The sequence below is a fragment of the Orussus abietinus genome, unplaced genomic scaffold (genome assembly GCF_000612105.2).
Source record: "Orussus abietinus isolate OABI.00-Male unplaced genomic scaffold, Oabi_2.0 scaffold206, whole genome shotgun sequence".
Classification (NCBI taxonomy): Eukaryota; Metazoa; Arthropoda; class Insecta; order Hymenoptera; family Orussidae; genus Orussus; species Orussus abietinus.
Genome location: NW_019394356.1, coordinates 22,696 through 37,525, shown reverse-complemented (window position 1 = coordinate 37,525; position 14,830 = coordinate 22,696). Strand labels below are relative to the sequence as shown.

The 14,830-nt window shown below is 49.1% G+C and overlaps 1 protein-coding gene across 3 annotated transcripts in view; it reads right to left on the bottom strand.

Annotated features, from left to right (window-relative positions):
* LOC105697729 (pituitary homeobox x) overlaps positions 1 to 9,598 on the bottom strand; it is a 30,399-nt gene extending 20,801 nt beyond the window's left edge. For 2 of the 3 annotated variants that reach the window (XM_012421337.2, XM_012421339.2), the window contains exon 1: positions 8,822 to 9,598. In XM_012421337.2, the coding sequence (XP_012276760.1) occupies positions 8,822 to 9,095 (274 nt within the window). In that variant the 5' untranslated portion in view covers positions 9,096 to 9,598. The remainder of the gene's footprint in view (positions 1 to 8,821) is intronic. The other variant, XM_012421338.2, reaches the window with a different exon arrangement.
* Positions 9,599 to 14,830: the final 5,232 nt, after the last annotated feature.

Below are 14,830 nucleotides of genomic sequence, written 5' to 3'. Positions count from 1 at the left end.
CGTTAATTCCTCACTTTCCTCGGTTGCTAGAGTTATTCCACCGCAAGGACAAGTCGGGCAGATACTCCGCCGCCGGAGTAGGCGAAGGAATATCTCAGCTGCTCGCCGCGTTTTTACCCGGGGGATATATTAGCGCCCGCTAATCCCCATGGATTTTACGGCCGGCTGCGCACGCGGCTATACGCGTCTCGTTACACGGTGACTCTTTTAGCCCCATCGAGTATTTTCGCGATCGGCTCTCCCGTTGCCTATATGCACCGTCTAGTTTTTGACGGCGAAAAATTGTCAGCCCGGACGCGACGTGATAAAATATTCGCCGTTCGAGGCCACGCGGAAATGAGTTTTCTGCCGGCGCGCGGGGAAGGTCGTTAACGCCGTTTTCGGCTTAAATGGTTCGCGACGCGAAAAAAGGATGTCTACAAAAGTTGATCCCCGTTTGATAAACTACACATTTTTTTGGAATGATTTTTTTCCCCGATTCACCGATTACGAGATGTCGAAGAGGTAATTCGACAGTGACTTATCCCTATTAAATCGAAACGTGTTTTCGAAAGATCAATGCGTGGCCATTACGCGCGTTGGACTAAAATTTCGGAATTAACCATAGAATACACGAACGGGATGTAAAACCCACTTATTTTTATATCTTGTTTTAGTAATTTTTTATCTCTTTAGTGTCAACAATTAACTGAGAGTACAACGCACTGACGCTAGAAGAATCTTTCACAACATGTAAAGATACACGTACCATCGCACTATGAGAAATCTCACTTACCCGTGAAATGTTAATATTTAGGGATGTTATCATTACATGGCTCGCTCAACTGCCTTCTCGTATAAATATCCTGACTGCCTCCCCTTGTGCGTCTTTCGGATTTTCCGCTTTTCGCATATATTCCTCCCCCGTGGAAAATCATTACCGCTTCACAACCCCGCGAGAAGCGCTGCTCGATTTCCGGCCGCTTTTTCGCCGTCACGAGTCAATGGCCAAATGAGAACACGTCGCTTAGGTATGAATAAACTAGCACGTGGGGCAAAAATCGTGGGTGGTTAGTGGGGCGTGTCGTGGCGTAACTCAGAGGCGAGCAGGGGTCGCAAGGAGGCGCAGGGGTGCCGCTAAAACACGCGCAGCTGCAGCTGCTCCGCACCCCAAGAAATCCCACGAGTTTCCGGCAGCGCCTCTTCCGCAATTTTTCCCGACACTTGACTTCCTCCCGATTCTACGTATATTTTGCGAGCCTCCGAGCCCGCGAGGGTGGATGCCGCTTTTCGGTCTCACCCTCCAAATTTATCGGATGCAACACTCCGCCGTAATCTACGAGTTGGATCAACCGCGTCGCGCGTCACTCCGCGCGACCCGTGGATCTATTAACGAGAAGCGAGAGAAGGAAATCGAAACGAAAAAAAAAACAAAGGAATAAAGGGAAGAACAGCGGCCAAAGACATTGTTTTATGGAACGCCAGCTGGGAATTAAATTGAAAAATTCTCAAGCGGTTATGACGGCTGCGAAGGCCGTTTTCATCCCCCTTGATACACGATTTCCTTTACTGCGTCACTTCGTTCCAAACTCCGAGGAAACAAGATTGAGAAAAAATATCTCCCTCGCAAAAGGAGGTCACCGACAATGCGGACGAGTCTTGAGATCAAGATCTAAATAAAACACAAAAAGCCCAAACGTCAAGGACTGAACTACTTTTTCCGCGAAAAAAATGGCGACTCGGCGGAAATACTTCGTTCCACCCTGAAACGACACTTCTGTTGAACTAAGGAAATTGCACTCAATTATAAGGGAAAAAAAAATCAAATATGCCGAAAAATTGATCTCTCCGATGATTACTTCGAAATCTGTTATTTCAAATGTGTGCGTAACTCTAAAGGAAGAAGAGAAACAAAGCATCGCATTGGCATAAAGAAGACGTGGCCACTCATTTGTGCACCCACTATGTTGCGCCGACCTTCCGAAAACACGGAAAATGTCTCGTGGAGAGGCCTCTTCAGGATTTTCGGCACTCCCTGCCTGTCGCAGCCGTATATCCGATAATGACTAAAGCAAACAACCCTTAGAGGGAGAGGTGGGGCGCCATTTGGAGGAAGTAAGTCCGTGGTACAGGCATGGCAAGGCCATGGTACGATCATGGTACGGCCGCACCAGAAGAGCACCTGTGAGTCAGGATGGGCCCGAGCACGAGTGCTCCATAACTGGGAACCCTGACACCCTAATCTCCTAATCCCCAGCTTCCTTAGGAAGTCGTTTATTAGTCAACCCCGTAAGGAGCTAGACATCCGCGTGGCACAACGAGGGTGCACGACCTTCGATGCTCACGACTTAAGCACGCTCGACGGGTCCGAAAGCTCGACGAGTTCTACCAACTGCGCGAAAAAAAAAAATTTCTAAATGCAGCTAAAACGTGGCAGCGTTATAGGTAGGGAGAGAAAGGGAGAGGGGTGGTTAGATCATGGATAAAGAAGCCAGGGATATTTGGATGTCCTCGAATGAGAGTTACGGTCAGGGTTAGGGTCATGAGGGATCTTTTTTTTTTTATGGTTTTTCCTTTGGTGATAGTCACGGTGGGTCATAAGGGTGGGAAATTAGTCGTAGAAATTATTCTGTCTTACCGATGGACTTGGGGTCTAGATTCATTAGGCTGGGAATTTCATTCAAATTACCTTATTTAGCGAAATATGAAACAAATCTTTCGGGTTCACGTTGTGTTTTAATTGTGTATGGATACCTATAGTTTCCAATTCTTATGTATTCAATAAGTTGCATTTCCTTGGGTCGTTACCATTATCTTTACACCTAAAACAGAACGAGGATTAAGTGCTTTTGACTAATGGTCGAATTAAACCCCGCCTCATTTCCTCGGTGGGTTTCCGAGGGAAAGGGTCTTCAAGCAACCCGAAGCTCTTTTTCACCGAAGGGTGGCACGAGATAATAAAGAGCGTCGTTTCGCAACGAAACTTGTCCTCAAAAGTTCAACCCACGGAACCTGATGCATGGTGGTAAATGACATTTTTCATTCCTACTTTACAAAATAAATGCACTCAAACTGTCTCCCAAAACTAAATGAATAATTCACTGTCTAGGGTATTCTTAGGAAGCTGTCAAAAAGGTAAAAACGATCTGTCTACGAAATATACCGATGCACCAAAATTGGCGCGGACCACCACACGCGTTGGAAATAAGTCTAAGATAAGATAATTATTAGATATTATTAATTATGCTGTCACGAAATGCCCTAACGCGAATGTGACTGTTATGGGCATAATTATTCTTATTTTTTATTTTCATTCAGTTCATCATCAGTTTCATCAGTATAAAAAAAAAACAGTTTTTGAAGAAAAATTATCGCTGTCCTATTTTCAAGCGTTTGTCATTTGTTGAAGAAAAATTCCTCCTTCCTACCGAATACTTTTTCTGCGTGCACGTCCTGCCGTGCCAAAAGAAATTCCACGGAAAAAATTTGAGTCCCATACAAGAGCCCGGAATTCCGGATAGGGTTCTCCGCGCAACAGAAGCTGTCGGGCAATTTGTTTAGCTTCAACTTGACGCCAAGACCACGTGGAAGCGATGGGTAATCCGAGAGTCCAGAGTCCTGAGGGTCACCGGGTGACAAGGGTGTCCCGAAAGACGACTCGGCCAGGAGGGGTGGAAATCGGCCCAGCAGACAGCCTGGCGCTCCTGCGCACCCCGGAGTCCAGGGATTCAAGGATTCCGGGATTCAGGGAAACGAAGGGTCCTGCGACCTTCCGATCGCGTTCCTTCAGTTCCCCGAGTTCTCACACGAGAGCACGCATCGTTCGCCCCCTGCGTCCCCCTAAGGTCCGACACCCTCTCTCGCAGCTACCCACTGAATACACAAACCGAGGCCCACCGTACACACCGACGGCGACAGGGACCTGCCTTACCGCAGCGGCAGCTGAGATAATGGAAAGGAAATCAGTTCATTTCTATGTTGATCCCGCGACACCCCGCGACTACGGAGCCTGACGATGAGGCTGGTAATCGGGGAGATCGAACCGGAAAATCGCCCTCGAGAGGCGCGACTTCGTTCCTCCTCTCGCGCCAGGATCGAAAGGATGAAAGGCGGCGAAAGCCAGGGTTATTCAAGCTCTGAAGAAATTGATCTTCGATTTTTGCCCCAAACACTTTTTCAACCAAGAGCAAGAATCGCTTATACGAAGATCACTCATTGCCATCTAATTCACTACGTTATACGTTAAAATGTAATATAGAGGGAATTGGCAGAGAAAGCCTGGCGATATTCCACCCTTTAGGGTAGAATGAGCAGCCTTTGACTTCCTCTCTTCGGGGATGGGCCAGTTTAGTGTCGGAAGCTGCGGAGGCCGAATGACTATAAGTTTGCGGACCGAAGGGTAGAGCACGGCGCCTCCCCAGGGAGGAACGGCCAGCCGAGCAATTTGTCAACACCATTAGCAAAACTCACAAGGGTTGACTTCGGTCGCATCTGCCGGTCGTTTCTAAGGCTGCACGATAATAAAGGGGTAGTTAATGACTCCGCGGTGTGAGAAAGGAGAGGGAGGAAAAGGTCGGGACGGGCCGTATGCCACCCTGTTGGCAAAATATTGGCAATCGCGCATACAGGGGATTTACGAGGGTGGAAACTGGAATTCGATCTGCTACTCGAGCCCTGAAAACGATTCCTGGCTTTCACAATTCCAACCCCGTTAGCGTTTGGACGCAGCTCATCGTCTAATTCCTGGGTTCGGGAAAGGGTTGAGCCTGATCCGGAGGCTAGAGAATTACTGAACCCGTGGGGATGATTTTCAGAATACGAATTATTCACCTGCAAAGCCCGTCGGTCTAATTTTCAAAATTCCAATTATCCAAGTTAAATAACATTCGGCAAACGAATCGGCATTTATCGTATATTGAACGATTTGTCGGCTGATAGTAATTTCCCTTATGTGGGAAAACTTGAAAGGGAGAAGTTCTAAAAGAATTATGGAGATGTTACAGAAAAAAAAAGAAAAGAAATTGGACAAATATTTATAAGCAGTTCAATGAGTTTCTAATCATTTGGAGGTTACTGATCCGAGTGACGGTACACCGATGGATCCTGCAACGAGATCGTTTTATTCAAGACGCTCGTTGATAGACCTTACGGGTGAACTTTTAAGGGCGCTTCCATCATAATTCCATGACGTGGAAAATTCAATTCCCCCGGAGATTCACCGTACGACTTCATGCCGGCGAAGGCGTTCAATTACCGGGATCTTATCGTCACTTTACGACCTTATTGATCGCCGGAGAAGTATTAACCGTAATTACCATTCCTTAACCCCCTGTATACCTCTCAAAATGTCCAATCCCCAATGCAGAAATCCTTTACCTTTATCGAAGAGATTTCCGATTCAAAGTTGCTTCCCGTCCGCGGAGTCGAAAAAAAGCGGGAGGAATAGTTCTTTATATCCTTTACGATCCACCCGCCGGCCTCTTCTAAACCACCCCTTTTCGCGAAGTCGCACCTCGCGCGGTGGCTTCGATCTCTCGCGTAAATGGAGAAAAATTGGGAAAGTCATTCGCGAAGTGTCGTTCGGCTCCGATTTCGGAATCTATCCGATAAGTTTGCAAATGCTCGCATTAAAACGCCGAGTCGGGAAAAGAATTGGACTCTCGGCCGAACCGCGAACAAAGACGCTCGCACTTGGACGCCGCCACCTGTTTTGTGATTCATTAACTCACCGGCTTATCGGGATAAGGTAGACTTATCCAGGGCTCGAACCCGACACCGCGGCTAAACCCGATCTTATTCCAATGGCATCCCATTCCCGTTTCCGTTTCCAGTTCCAGTTCCAGTTCCAGCCTCCGTGCTCTCCGGGTTACGGATACCAATCCCGTATCTCGCGAACCTTTACACTCTTTTCTCCTCTGATTCAACTAAAACTCGCCGAATGCCCGAGGATCAGGAAACTCGGTAGAGTTTCGCGCCAAATGCATACAAGTAGCTTGCACGAACGGCACCTAGCACTTAACGCCGAACATCAGCACTTCGGCACTTGATAAATATTTATTTCTCAATTAAGAGAATTTGCGATAAACCCATATTTGACATAAGTAATTAAAGGGAAAACCGGCTGACATTTTCTCGCCAAATGTCGCGAAAATGTCAGATTGAGTGAACAAAATTCGTTTGAATATCAACGGCGTTAGTTTTTCTTCTCAACAAAATAAATGTTCCTTACAATTATATATGACTTAGACAACCATATATGTGTCATATATACTTGTTTCAGTAAAATAATCCTTTTTCTCAGTGCAAGGGCGTAAAACTCTTCCTTATTGAACCCTCTCTCTGTACTCTACTTTTCTAGTACAGAAGTCCGATCGAACTAACCTACAGAAGGGTATTTCGTGCGATTTCGTGTACGGTACAAATTTAAAGCAAAAAATTGAGTGAAGGTGTTTAACCGACTCCACGAATTATCAACGAGACATGTGGTTCTAAAGATTCTTTCTTTTGCATGTTTTAAACGTAACGAGACATCTAATTACCTAGTGCATCATTGTATCATTTTACTTCACGTAAATTAGCGATACCGGTATGGGCAATATCTGGCGACGAATTTGCGTTACTCCAGAATTCGGCTGAACTATACATATTTTTAAGCAGAGGTTTCCCAATGCTGGCTGACACGGGAAGCTTCCCGAAATGTTATCAAGCCTTCTCTCTACTACGAGTGTAATAAAGCGATGGGCGTGGGGCTTATCGAGCTATTCACACGAAAAACTTTATCTGTACCTGCCTAACACCTGACACGAAAAAATACGTACGGCGTCGTTACGACGCGTCATCTAGAAACGCGTTCCCGTAAACGCAAGCATACGTTATATCTCTACATTTCAGACATCTAACCGTTTTTCTGAGACAGTAAAAAATTATGTCCCCGCATCATAATAATTTTTAATCGTCAAGTTAATGATTCTAAGCCGATAATACAAGGAGGAATTCTCCCTCCGTTTGGAGCACTAGTAAAATTAACATTAATGTTAAGGTGAAGTGAAACTCCACTCAAATCAGTCCATTCTAATAAACTCACTAATAAAAACACTTCTTTTCAAGAATATTGAATAAAACTGTCCGAAACATTGACACATGACTCATGAGCACCTAGAAATCATCCTGACCGTTTAAAAATTTGTATTTTTGAAAAAAAAAAATTGTTAACCTAGCCCAGACCAGAATCAAAGTAACGTCGAGCTCTCATATTTCAAATGATATTCAATTATTGAAAGCTCTAATATGAGAAGCGAAAGGGTCAGGAGAATTGTACGACAATTAAGAACACTCTAATCGAGAAATTCGCATTTGCACGGGGTAAAGGCAAAAAAAGTCTCTTTGCGCTTCTATGCTAAAACGATGACAATATGAGGCTTTGGAATGAAAATTTAGTTGACATGGAAATCACAGATGGCGCAGGGTATCCCTCTGCAGTCAATTAGGGCCTCAGAAACCATGCATTCAGGGGATTTCTGGAGGTTTACTTCGATTTCTTTATAATTATTGTACGAAAACGACAGATGGCATATACCATTTAGTACAATACTGAATATAATTCGACACAGCTGTTAATATAAAAACGAACATGGTCAACGTAGGTATTTAGAAAAATCTTTTTCACCGACGTCGATCAAGTTCCTCGGCACGTTTCACTTCACCTTAACAGAGTCGTATCCACTCTGCGCGATTTCTCCTCGGCTTAAAGATCGATCCGGAGGATTCCGGGCAAAAGTTCGTCACCGTTTTCGTCAGAGGCAATATTATTGGAGGCGTGAACGAAGCCAGTCATCCAGTCGATAATCGGGTACGTTTTTCGGAGGGCAAAGTTCAAGACTCTCAACTCGGTCGCCAGCGATCAATGTGATCGATATGCGATAAGCCGCGGTACATCAGCACCGATTGAAACCGTATTGAGAAAAATACGCGTTCCTCGACACATACGCTTCCACGGAAATAAAATCCGTCTTTCCAATAGTGGGCTGGGGTCTGAAAGGGAATCGTAGATTGCCACCCTCTTTTGAGAACGGATTTAAATAGAAACTCGATACCCGATTTTGCTTAATCAGATCCGATTCGATCTTCGATCGGGGATCAGAAAACACGTGTTAACGAATAAAAGAGATTTGACTTTGGCATTAAGCGCGTTAAGGACTCACCAGTGCAGAATTTTCGATCGACCGATACGGGGCTCCTCTTTTGTTCGAAACCTCGTGACACCTGAATTTCGAGTAACGCAATATCGATATCTTCCCCAAAAATAGTAGACAAAGAAAAGTAACGTATTCTCTCCCGGTAAAATAATCATTGTAATAAATAAAAGGGACCCGTTGTCGTATGATATGAGCGGCGAGAAATGACGACAGGAGGAAGCGACGGGACAATCCATCGTTTGCCGGAAAATTGGAATTTTTCGGCATTAATCGCCCAACGCCGACCCTGCGCGGTACAAAAGATTCTCCTCGGCCCTGCCAGCTCCGAATCGGGTAAAACGACGGACACCGAAGTACAATCTGGAGCAACCTAATGTCGAGGGGAATTGCACGTGGAATTTTTTCCAGGGCGCACCTCGCCAACGGAATCGGGCAACGCCGGCCAGTTCGCGGCTTTATCTGGTCGACACATTAGCCATAAACTTGAGTGTCGAGATAAGGCAAGGAGGTGTCCGGGTCCCGAGCTCGATGACTTATGGTTCCCCGGAGGAGAAGCTCCGAGGAACGAGCCGCGAAGGGAGCCCCGGATCGAGGAACGAGTTCCGAAGAGAACCGCTCGGAGGGTTCCGGTACCGTGGACGACTCACCACGTTTAAGCTTCTCGAGCGGCTCGTAGAGCAGCTGGTGCGAGGCGGCGTGGTGCATGGGCGCGTCGTGATGGCCGCCGGAGTGCAGCTCGTGGTGGTGCATGGAGCCCTGCAGGTGGTCGCCGTGGAGGCCGGCCATGGAGGCGGCGTGCTGGTGGTGCTGGACGGAGAGTCCGGAGGCGGACCCGGTGACGAGGTCCTGGAGGCAGAGATCCGAGTTCCCGCCGCCTCCGCCGACGAGCTCGGGGCCGCCCCCGCCGCCGCCCCGGTCCATGCTGTGGAAAGTTAACGTCGTGCCGACGGTCCCGGACACCTGGCCGTCCCACTGCCACCGGTCGGTGCTCGTCGCGCGGCTCGACGTCGCGGCGCTCGCATCCGTCGCCGTCGGGTCGGCTCGGGCTCCGGGGCACTGGGCGTCGCGCCGCTTCGGGGTCAACGGTCGTCGCGGGGGGTCCACCCAGGGTGCGCGGCACCTCGCGGTCGCGGTCCTCCGCCTATCGATCACCGGCCGGCCGGCGCGTCCGCGACGGTCGGATTATCGCCGCGGATTTGCATGGCCGCGGGCGGCGGGCGGCGGCCCAGGGCGCTCCAGGGCGCTCCGCTGACGGAGGAAGCAGCCGGCGGAGGCGGTAGGTAGAGTGGCCGCCGGCGGTAGGTGGGTCGGCCGGGCTTAGCGGGTTGAGCCTTTCGGACTGCCTGCCGGCTTAAGTCCGTAAGTCGGGTAAGCCGAGCGGATCTAGTGGTCTTGGCTGCAGTGCACTGCCTTCCTCGCTTGCCTGCCGGGCGGCCTGCCTGACTGTCCGACTGCCGCCTCTCCTGTTCCCCGGCACCCCGGTCTTTCTCCCCCCGCCCCGAGCCCGCCCTGAGCCCCCCGACTCCCCCGACTCCCCTCTCCCCCCGAGGCGCTCCACGGGAACCGCCGATACTCCCCTCCATCGGCGCGCGCGGCGCCACCCCCGGCGCGCTCCCCCACTCCGCCGAGACGCTTCGCGCCCGTCCGAGGCACAGATTTTTGCTCACCGGACTCGCTCCGAAATCGCCTCCCGCTGACCCGGGGGCGCGGGCCCCGTCCGAGGGACGCGATCGACAGGATTCAAAAACGTTTCTTTGGTCTGAATTTTTATAAGCGAAAATTTCGGAGAGATCATTATTTTTGCTCGAAACCACCCTGAATTATTGGAAACAAAAGAGAAAGAAAAGGAAATCAGCCGGACTCCTTGCACGGGGAAGATCCATCCTTCTTTGTTTCCTCGTTTCCTCTCGTGATCTCGAAACCCGTAAAACCCAAACTCCGATCCCAAATCCACCCTCCCGAATTTTCCGAAAATCTGTCCGGCTTTGAGCGAAGTCCCCAAACCCGCCGAATATCCACTCCGCGCGGCGGGTCTCCCTGCCTCCTAATTCGCAGCCACTACTTCCGGCCACTTACTTTCTCCCGGGGAGTGGGCATAAGTGTGGCGCATCCGTCTCGCGGGGGGGTAAGCCCCCACGGACAGGGGGTTCGACGGAGGATCGTTCTCGCGTTCCTCCGAGCGCGAATGGTTCCGTGGGGGCGTGAGGGACCTGGGGGCGGAGGCGGAAGACTCGGAGAAGCAAAGCACTCCGCGCGCTCGCGGCGGGGAAGTACATACGTCAACCCTGCCGCGGCTCTCCACTCCCGGGAAGTGGAGACAAATGACGAGCGGGCCACGCCCCTGGCGGAGCGGGGGCGTAGTGGGCGCCTCCACGCGCCCCGGGTAGGGGCGCTGCCGTCGGGAGTGGGGACGCAGCCCGAGGATCGTTGATTTTTGACCGGAGGAACCGAACTCGGCACCGCTTCCTCGTCGGATCCGACGAACGCGTGCGTGTTTTGCCGCGCGACGCCGAAATTGCGGGTTGAGTTACAGGGTGGCCCGCTGACGGCTTTGGCACTTCGAACATTCAATTACTCTTTCTACGTCAATTGTTTTTATATATTTTCTTCGGGTCTCGAAAAGGTCATCGCGGGGACTCGTTATATCTACGCGATCGGTATTACCGTGCAACTGCTAAAGGAGACTTTCCAGAAGCGAATAATCTCACGAAATTCAGATTTCATTGTCCTTTTCACGATGGCTCTTAAAATGCCTTACTCCAATACTTGAATTTTCTTTACGACTGCTTTCCTTTAACTGCTACCCTAAGGAAGATCGCTGTCATTAAAACAGGTTTTTCTAAACACCTACGCTGCCGACGTTCGTTCTTATATTGACAGCTGTGTCGAATTATATTGAGTATCGCACTAAATGGCATACTAGATATTAAGGGGTTATCAAAGGGATATTCTATACATATATACGCGTGAAAACATTTATACAACTTTTCTCCAAACTGGGTCCACCGAATTATCTGAAACTTCAACACGTGATTATGAAGGCCCCAAGGAAGAACGCGATATTCCTGAAATGTCAGTTTTCGAAAAAAGTTTCTTTTTTCGGTTCTTGTCCGAGACAAATAGACATTTTTTTCTCAAAAAGTGAAATTTCCCAAGCATCACGTTCTTCCTTAAGGCCTCCATAATCTCGCGATAAAGTTTCAATTGATGCACCGAATTTTGAGAAAAGTCATCAATATTTTGACTTTTTGGTACATATATATATGACACTTTCATACCACCTTAATTGGACCTTTTTTTCTATTCTTTCGGCTTGCACGTTTTCCATGGTAAATACGTAAAAACCATAGGACTTTTCTTACGAACGTCCAATTTGGATGACAACGCAACCCGAACTGCTCGCGATGTCACCGCACGGGGTGAATTCTTTAACCGTGCAGCCGTGCGGCGCCGCAGCGGGAAAAACACGCATGTGTGCATCGGGCCTCACGCGTGCCGGCGCCCTGGCGGGGCGGCCGCAGGAGAAACGAGAGAGACGGGAGGAAGGGAGAGAGACGGCGCCCCGCCGCCGGACAGCCCCGGTGTAGTTATTGTAATTTGATAATTGAAGGATTACGGATTACCTGCCGCCGGCTTTGCGGCTCGCGCTGGATCGGCAGCGTGCGGCCACTGATTATTGGCTCTTTGATCGTCGGCTCGACGCGCGTCGACGGTAATACGATGGCTCGGAAATTCGCCGGGCTGTCGCGGCCTGTCGTCATTATATCCGCCGTCTGCTTACGCGCCGATTGACAGAACGGAACGTCCCTGCAACGCCGATTTACCCGCGGCGGGGATTTCTTTAACTTTCGGATTCGGGTTGAATGCGATCAAGATGAACGTTCCAAAAAATTTAAGATAAACGTAATAAAATTAAACGTATGAAAGTTGGACGAAAGTTCACCCCTAAAGGTCTGCACAATTGATTTGACCTCTGACGTAAAGGAGATGTAACAGTGACATACTGGGGGGTCAATCGTTCATGAAACTTTACCACGTAAATGCAATGGCTATAAGAAAGGTCCTGCCACCTATGAAATTTCACTTTTTATAAACTATTTTATGGCGGAGATGAAAGTTGTCGTGATCAAGAGCGTCCTGGACAACATGCGTCCATTGACGACGTGACAAAAAAATGGAAAGTCAGATTTACACGCTTATTTTTATTTCCTTTGTTAATACACACGCGATATAGAGGCAATCGTCATTAAACGGAAAAGTTCAGTTTCTTGTATCAGCGCATGGTAATAATATCCTATCAAGCCAGAATTAGTCATCCAGACGAAAAATACTTCCTCAAAATACAGAATACATAAATAAGGAATAATCCTCTGATAGAGACTGACGTATCTGGCTGGCATATCGGTAGACTGACCGTTTTAAGTGTCTCGACAATTTATTTTGGCACTGACCGATAATCGCTGTAAAGTCGTTACAACGTTAACGCGTTGTGAATGACTCGATTGAACGATCTCAAAGTTATACTCCGTGGCTCGAATCACGTACATTTTATTTATTCGGTAATTTCCTCGTCCCATTAAAAAAAAGCAATGAGCTAATTATCGTGCAAAAAAACCCAGGCGCTTTCCTCGGTATTCCATATAAGCGGTTTACATGTAACTTCATTTTGTAGGAGCTAAAAGATTAGGTCAAGGAGTTACAAGAACTCCACCGGCACCTATTAACCGACTCATATCGGATGTAATTGGCTTGTCGCCACGAGGGAATTATTATTTATAGTTGCCATTTGCTCGGTATCGTAGGAGCAGTGCCCATAAAACGACTTATTGCCTAGGTGCCATAAAAGGATAAGATAGACATTTATCGACACCGAATGGATACACTTTTAACGGCAAGAGCCCGATATCCTACGTTAAACATAACTCGGCCATCGTTTATGCCAATACGGAATACAACGATCGTTCGATAGGTTCGGTACGTTGAAAAACGTTTTCCGTCCAGAAAAGAAGAGAGGAAGGAAAGATACAATATGGCCGTCCTCGAAGCCTCTTGGCGAAGAAGAGGCTCGTCACGAGTTTGCATTCGCGTTCCCCTGAGTCGCCGTAACGCGATATCGTCCGGGGAGATCTCGGACCGACGTCCTTTGATTTCCGCCGACATTGCACCGCCTTTATTGGCCGGTGGTCGACGCAAACAATCGGCGTTAAAGCGGCCATTTCGATTTTTCAGATGCGTATCGAGCACGCAGATAAGCTCCGGTGTCGACGCTGCGGAAGCGAACAAAGAGTGGTCCACTTGGAACGATTTACTGGAAGGGAGTTGACAAACGACAGGGTGCAGGAATTGTAGTTAAGGTCGTACCCCCGGACCGTTCTCGGAGGGCGAATTGCCCTTGATAAGACGAATAAACACCCCAGATGAGATTTTGATCCCACTTAGAACCTGTAATTGTAGGCCTTAACCGGGCTCCGAGATAACGCAATGAAGAGTACTTTCCGGACAATCGAGGTCCTAAATGTGACAGATATTTCCATTTCTTCTCCTCGTATGCCCAAAGTAGGCCCTAGTTCCTATTAAATAGGACGCAGGATCGAAGGTAGGACACAAAAACCGAAATAGGAACAAAGGAGGATCTACTTAGGTTAGATTCAAAACGGAACTAACATTTCTGGATCGACACCTATACCGCGTTAGAAAAAGGTCGCGACGTCTAATAATTCAAATCTCGAAATTTCCTGCCCCCGCTCGAGGTCCCGAAGGAGGTCAGCAATAAACCGTAACACAGGACCCATTCGGCGAGGCGGGCTAGACGCGGAGAGCGCGACAAAACCCATACGTTTTACACCTCCATTTTCGAGGAATTCCGACGGGGAACCGTCCGCGCTTTATCTCCGTGCGCGCGACGCCGAGCGTCGACTGTCCCCGCGAATGGGACGCCGGGGTGACGCTCCCTTCGATTTCGTTTGCCGACTCGCTCGTTCACCCCGCGATCTCCTTCCTCGAGGTCCACCCCCGTCCCCCGCGAGCCGTTCGGTCGTTACGGCGCCCCCGTCTTTACAAATTTTATATCATTTTTATGAGGCATAAAGTCGTCGAGAAGCCGCCCGAAGAGGCAGAGACTCGCGCCGGGCGGGAGGGTGGAAGCTACATTCCAAGGGTTGGGCCAGGCGAGGATGAGAGACTCGAGGAGAATCTCGAGACCCCGTAGCGGCGGTCACGTGGCTGGGCGGAGCGCTGCCCCCATCTCCCCAGGTTCCCCTCGGCGCCCCACGTTGCGTCCCCGTCTCCCCCGGGACTCCCCCATTTGTCCCGCGAATCCCCCACCGGTAGGGTGGGCGCCGTGGTGGGGCAGCTGCTCTCGCGAGGGGCGAATCGCAACCCGATGGAGCCTCGTCGAAAAGTGCTCGAAATTTAATTAAAAGATTTTTCGGAGGACCGGGCCTCTCGTCCCCGTGATTCATGCGTGCACGGAGAAGACGCGACGATCGGCCGAGGATTCGCGAAGGGCCTACCGACTTTCTAACAAATTGGATCGTTTGGTTACCGAGTTACGGGGCTTTCTTTCGGGGGAAACAAACGAGCCCCGTTTGTCTCCCCGTGGTCGCCCGCTAAGGATGATAATTCCAGTTTCAAGTTAATTCCGTTTAGGGCTAATC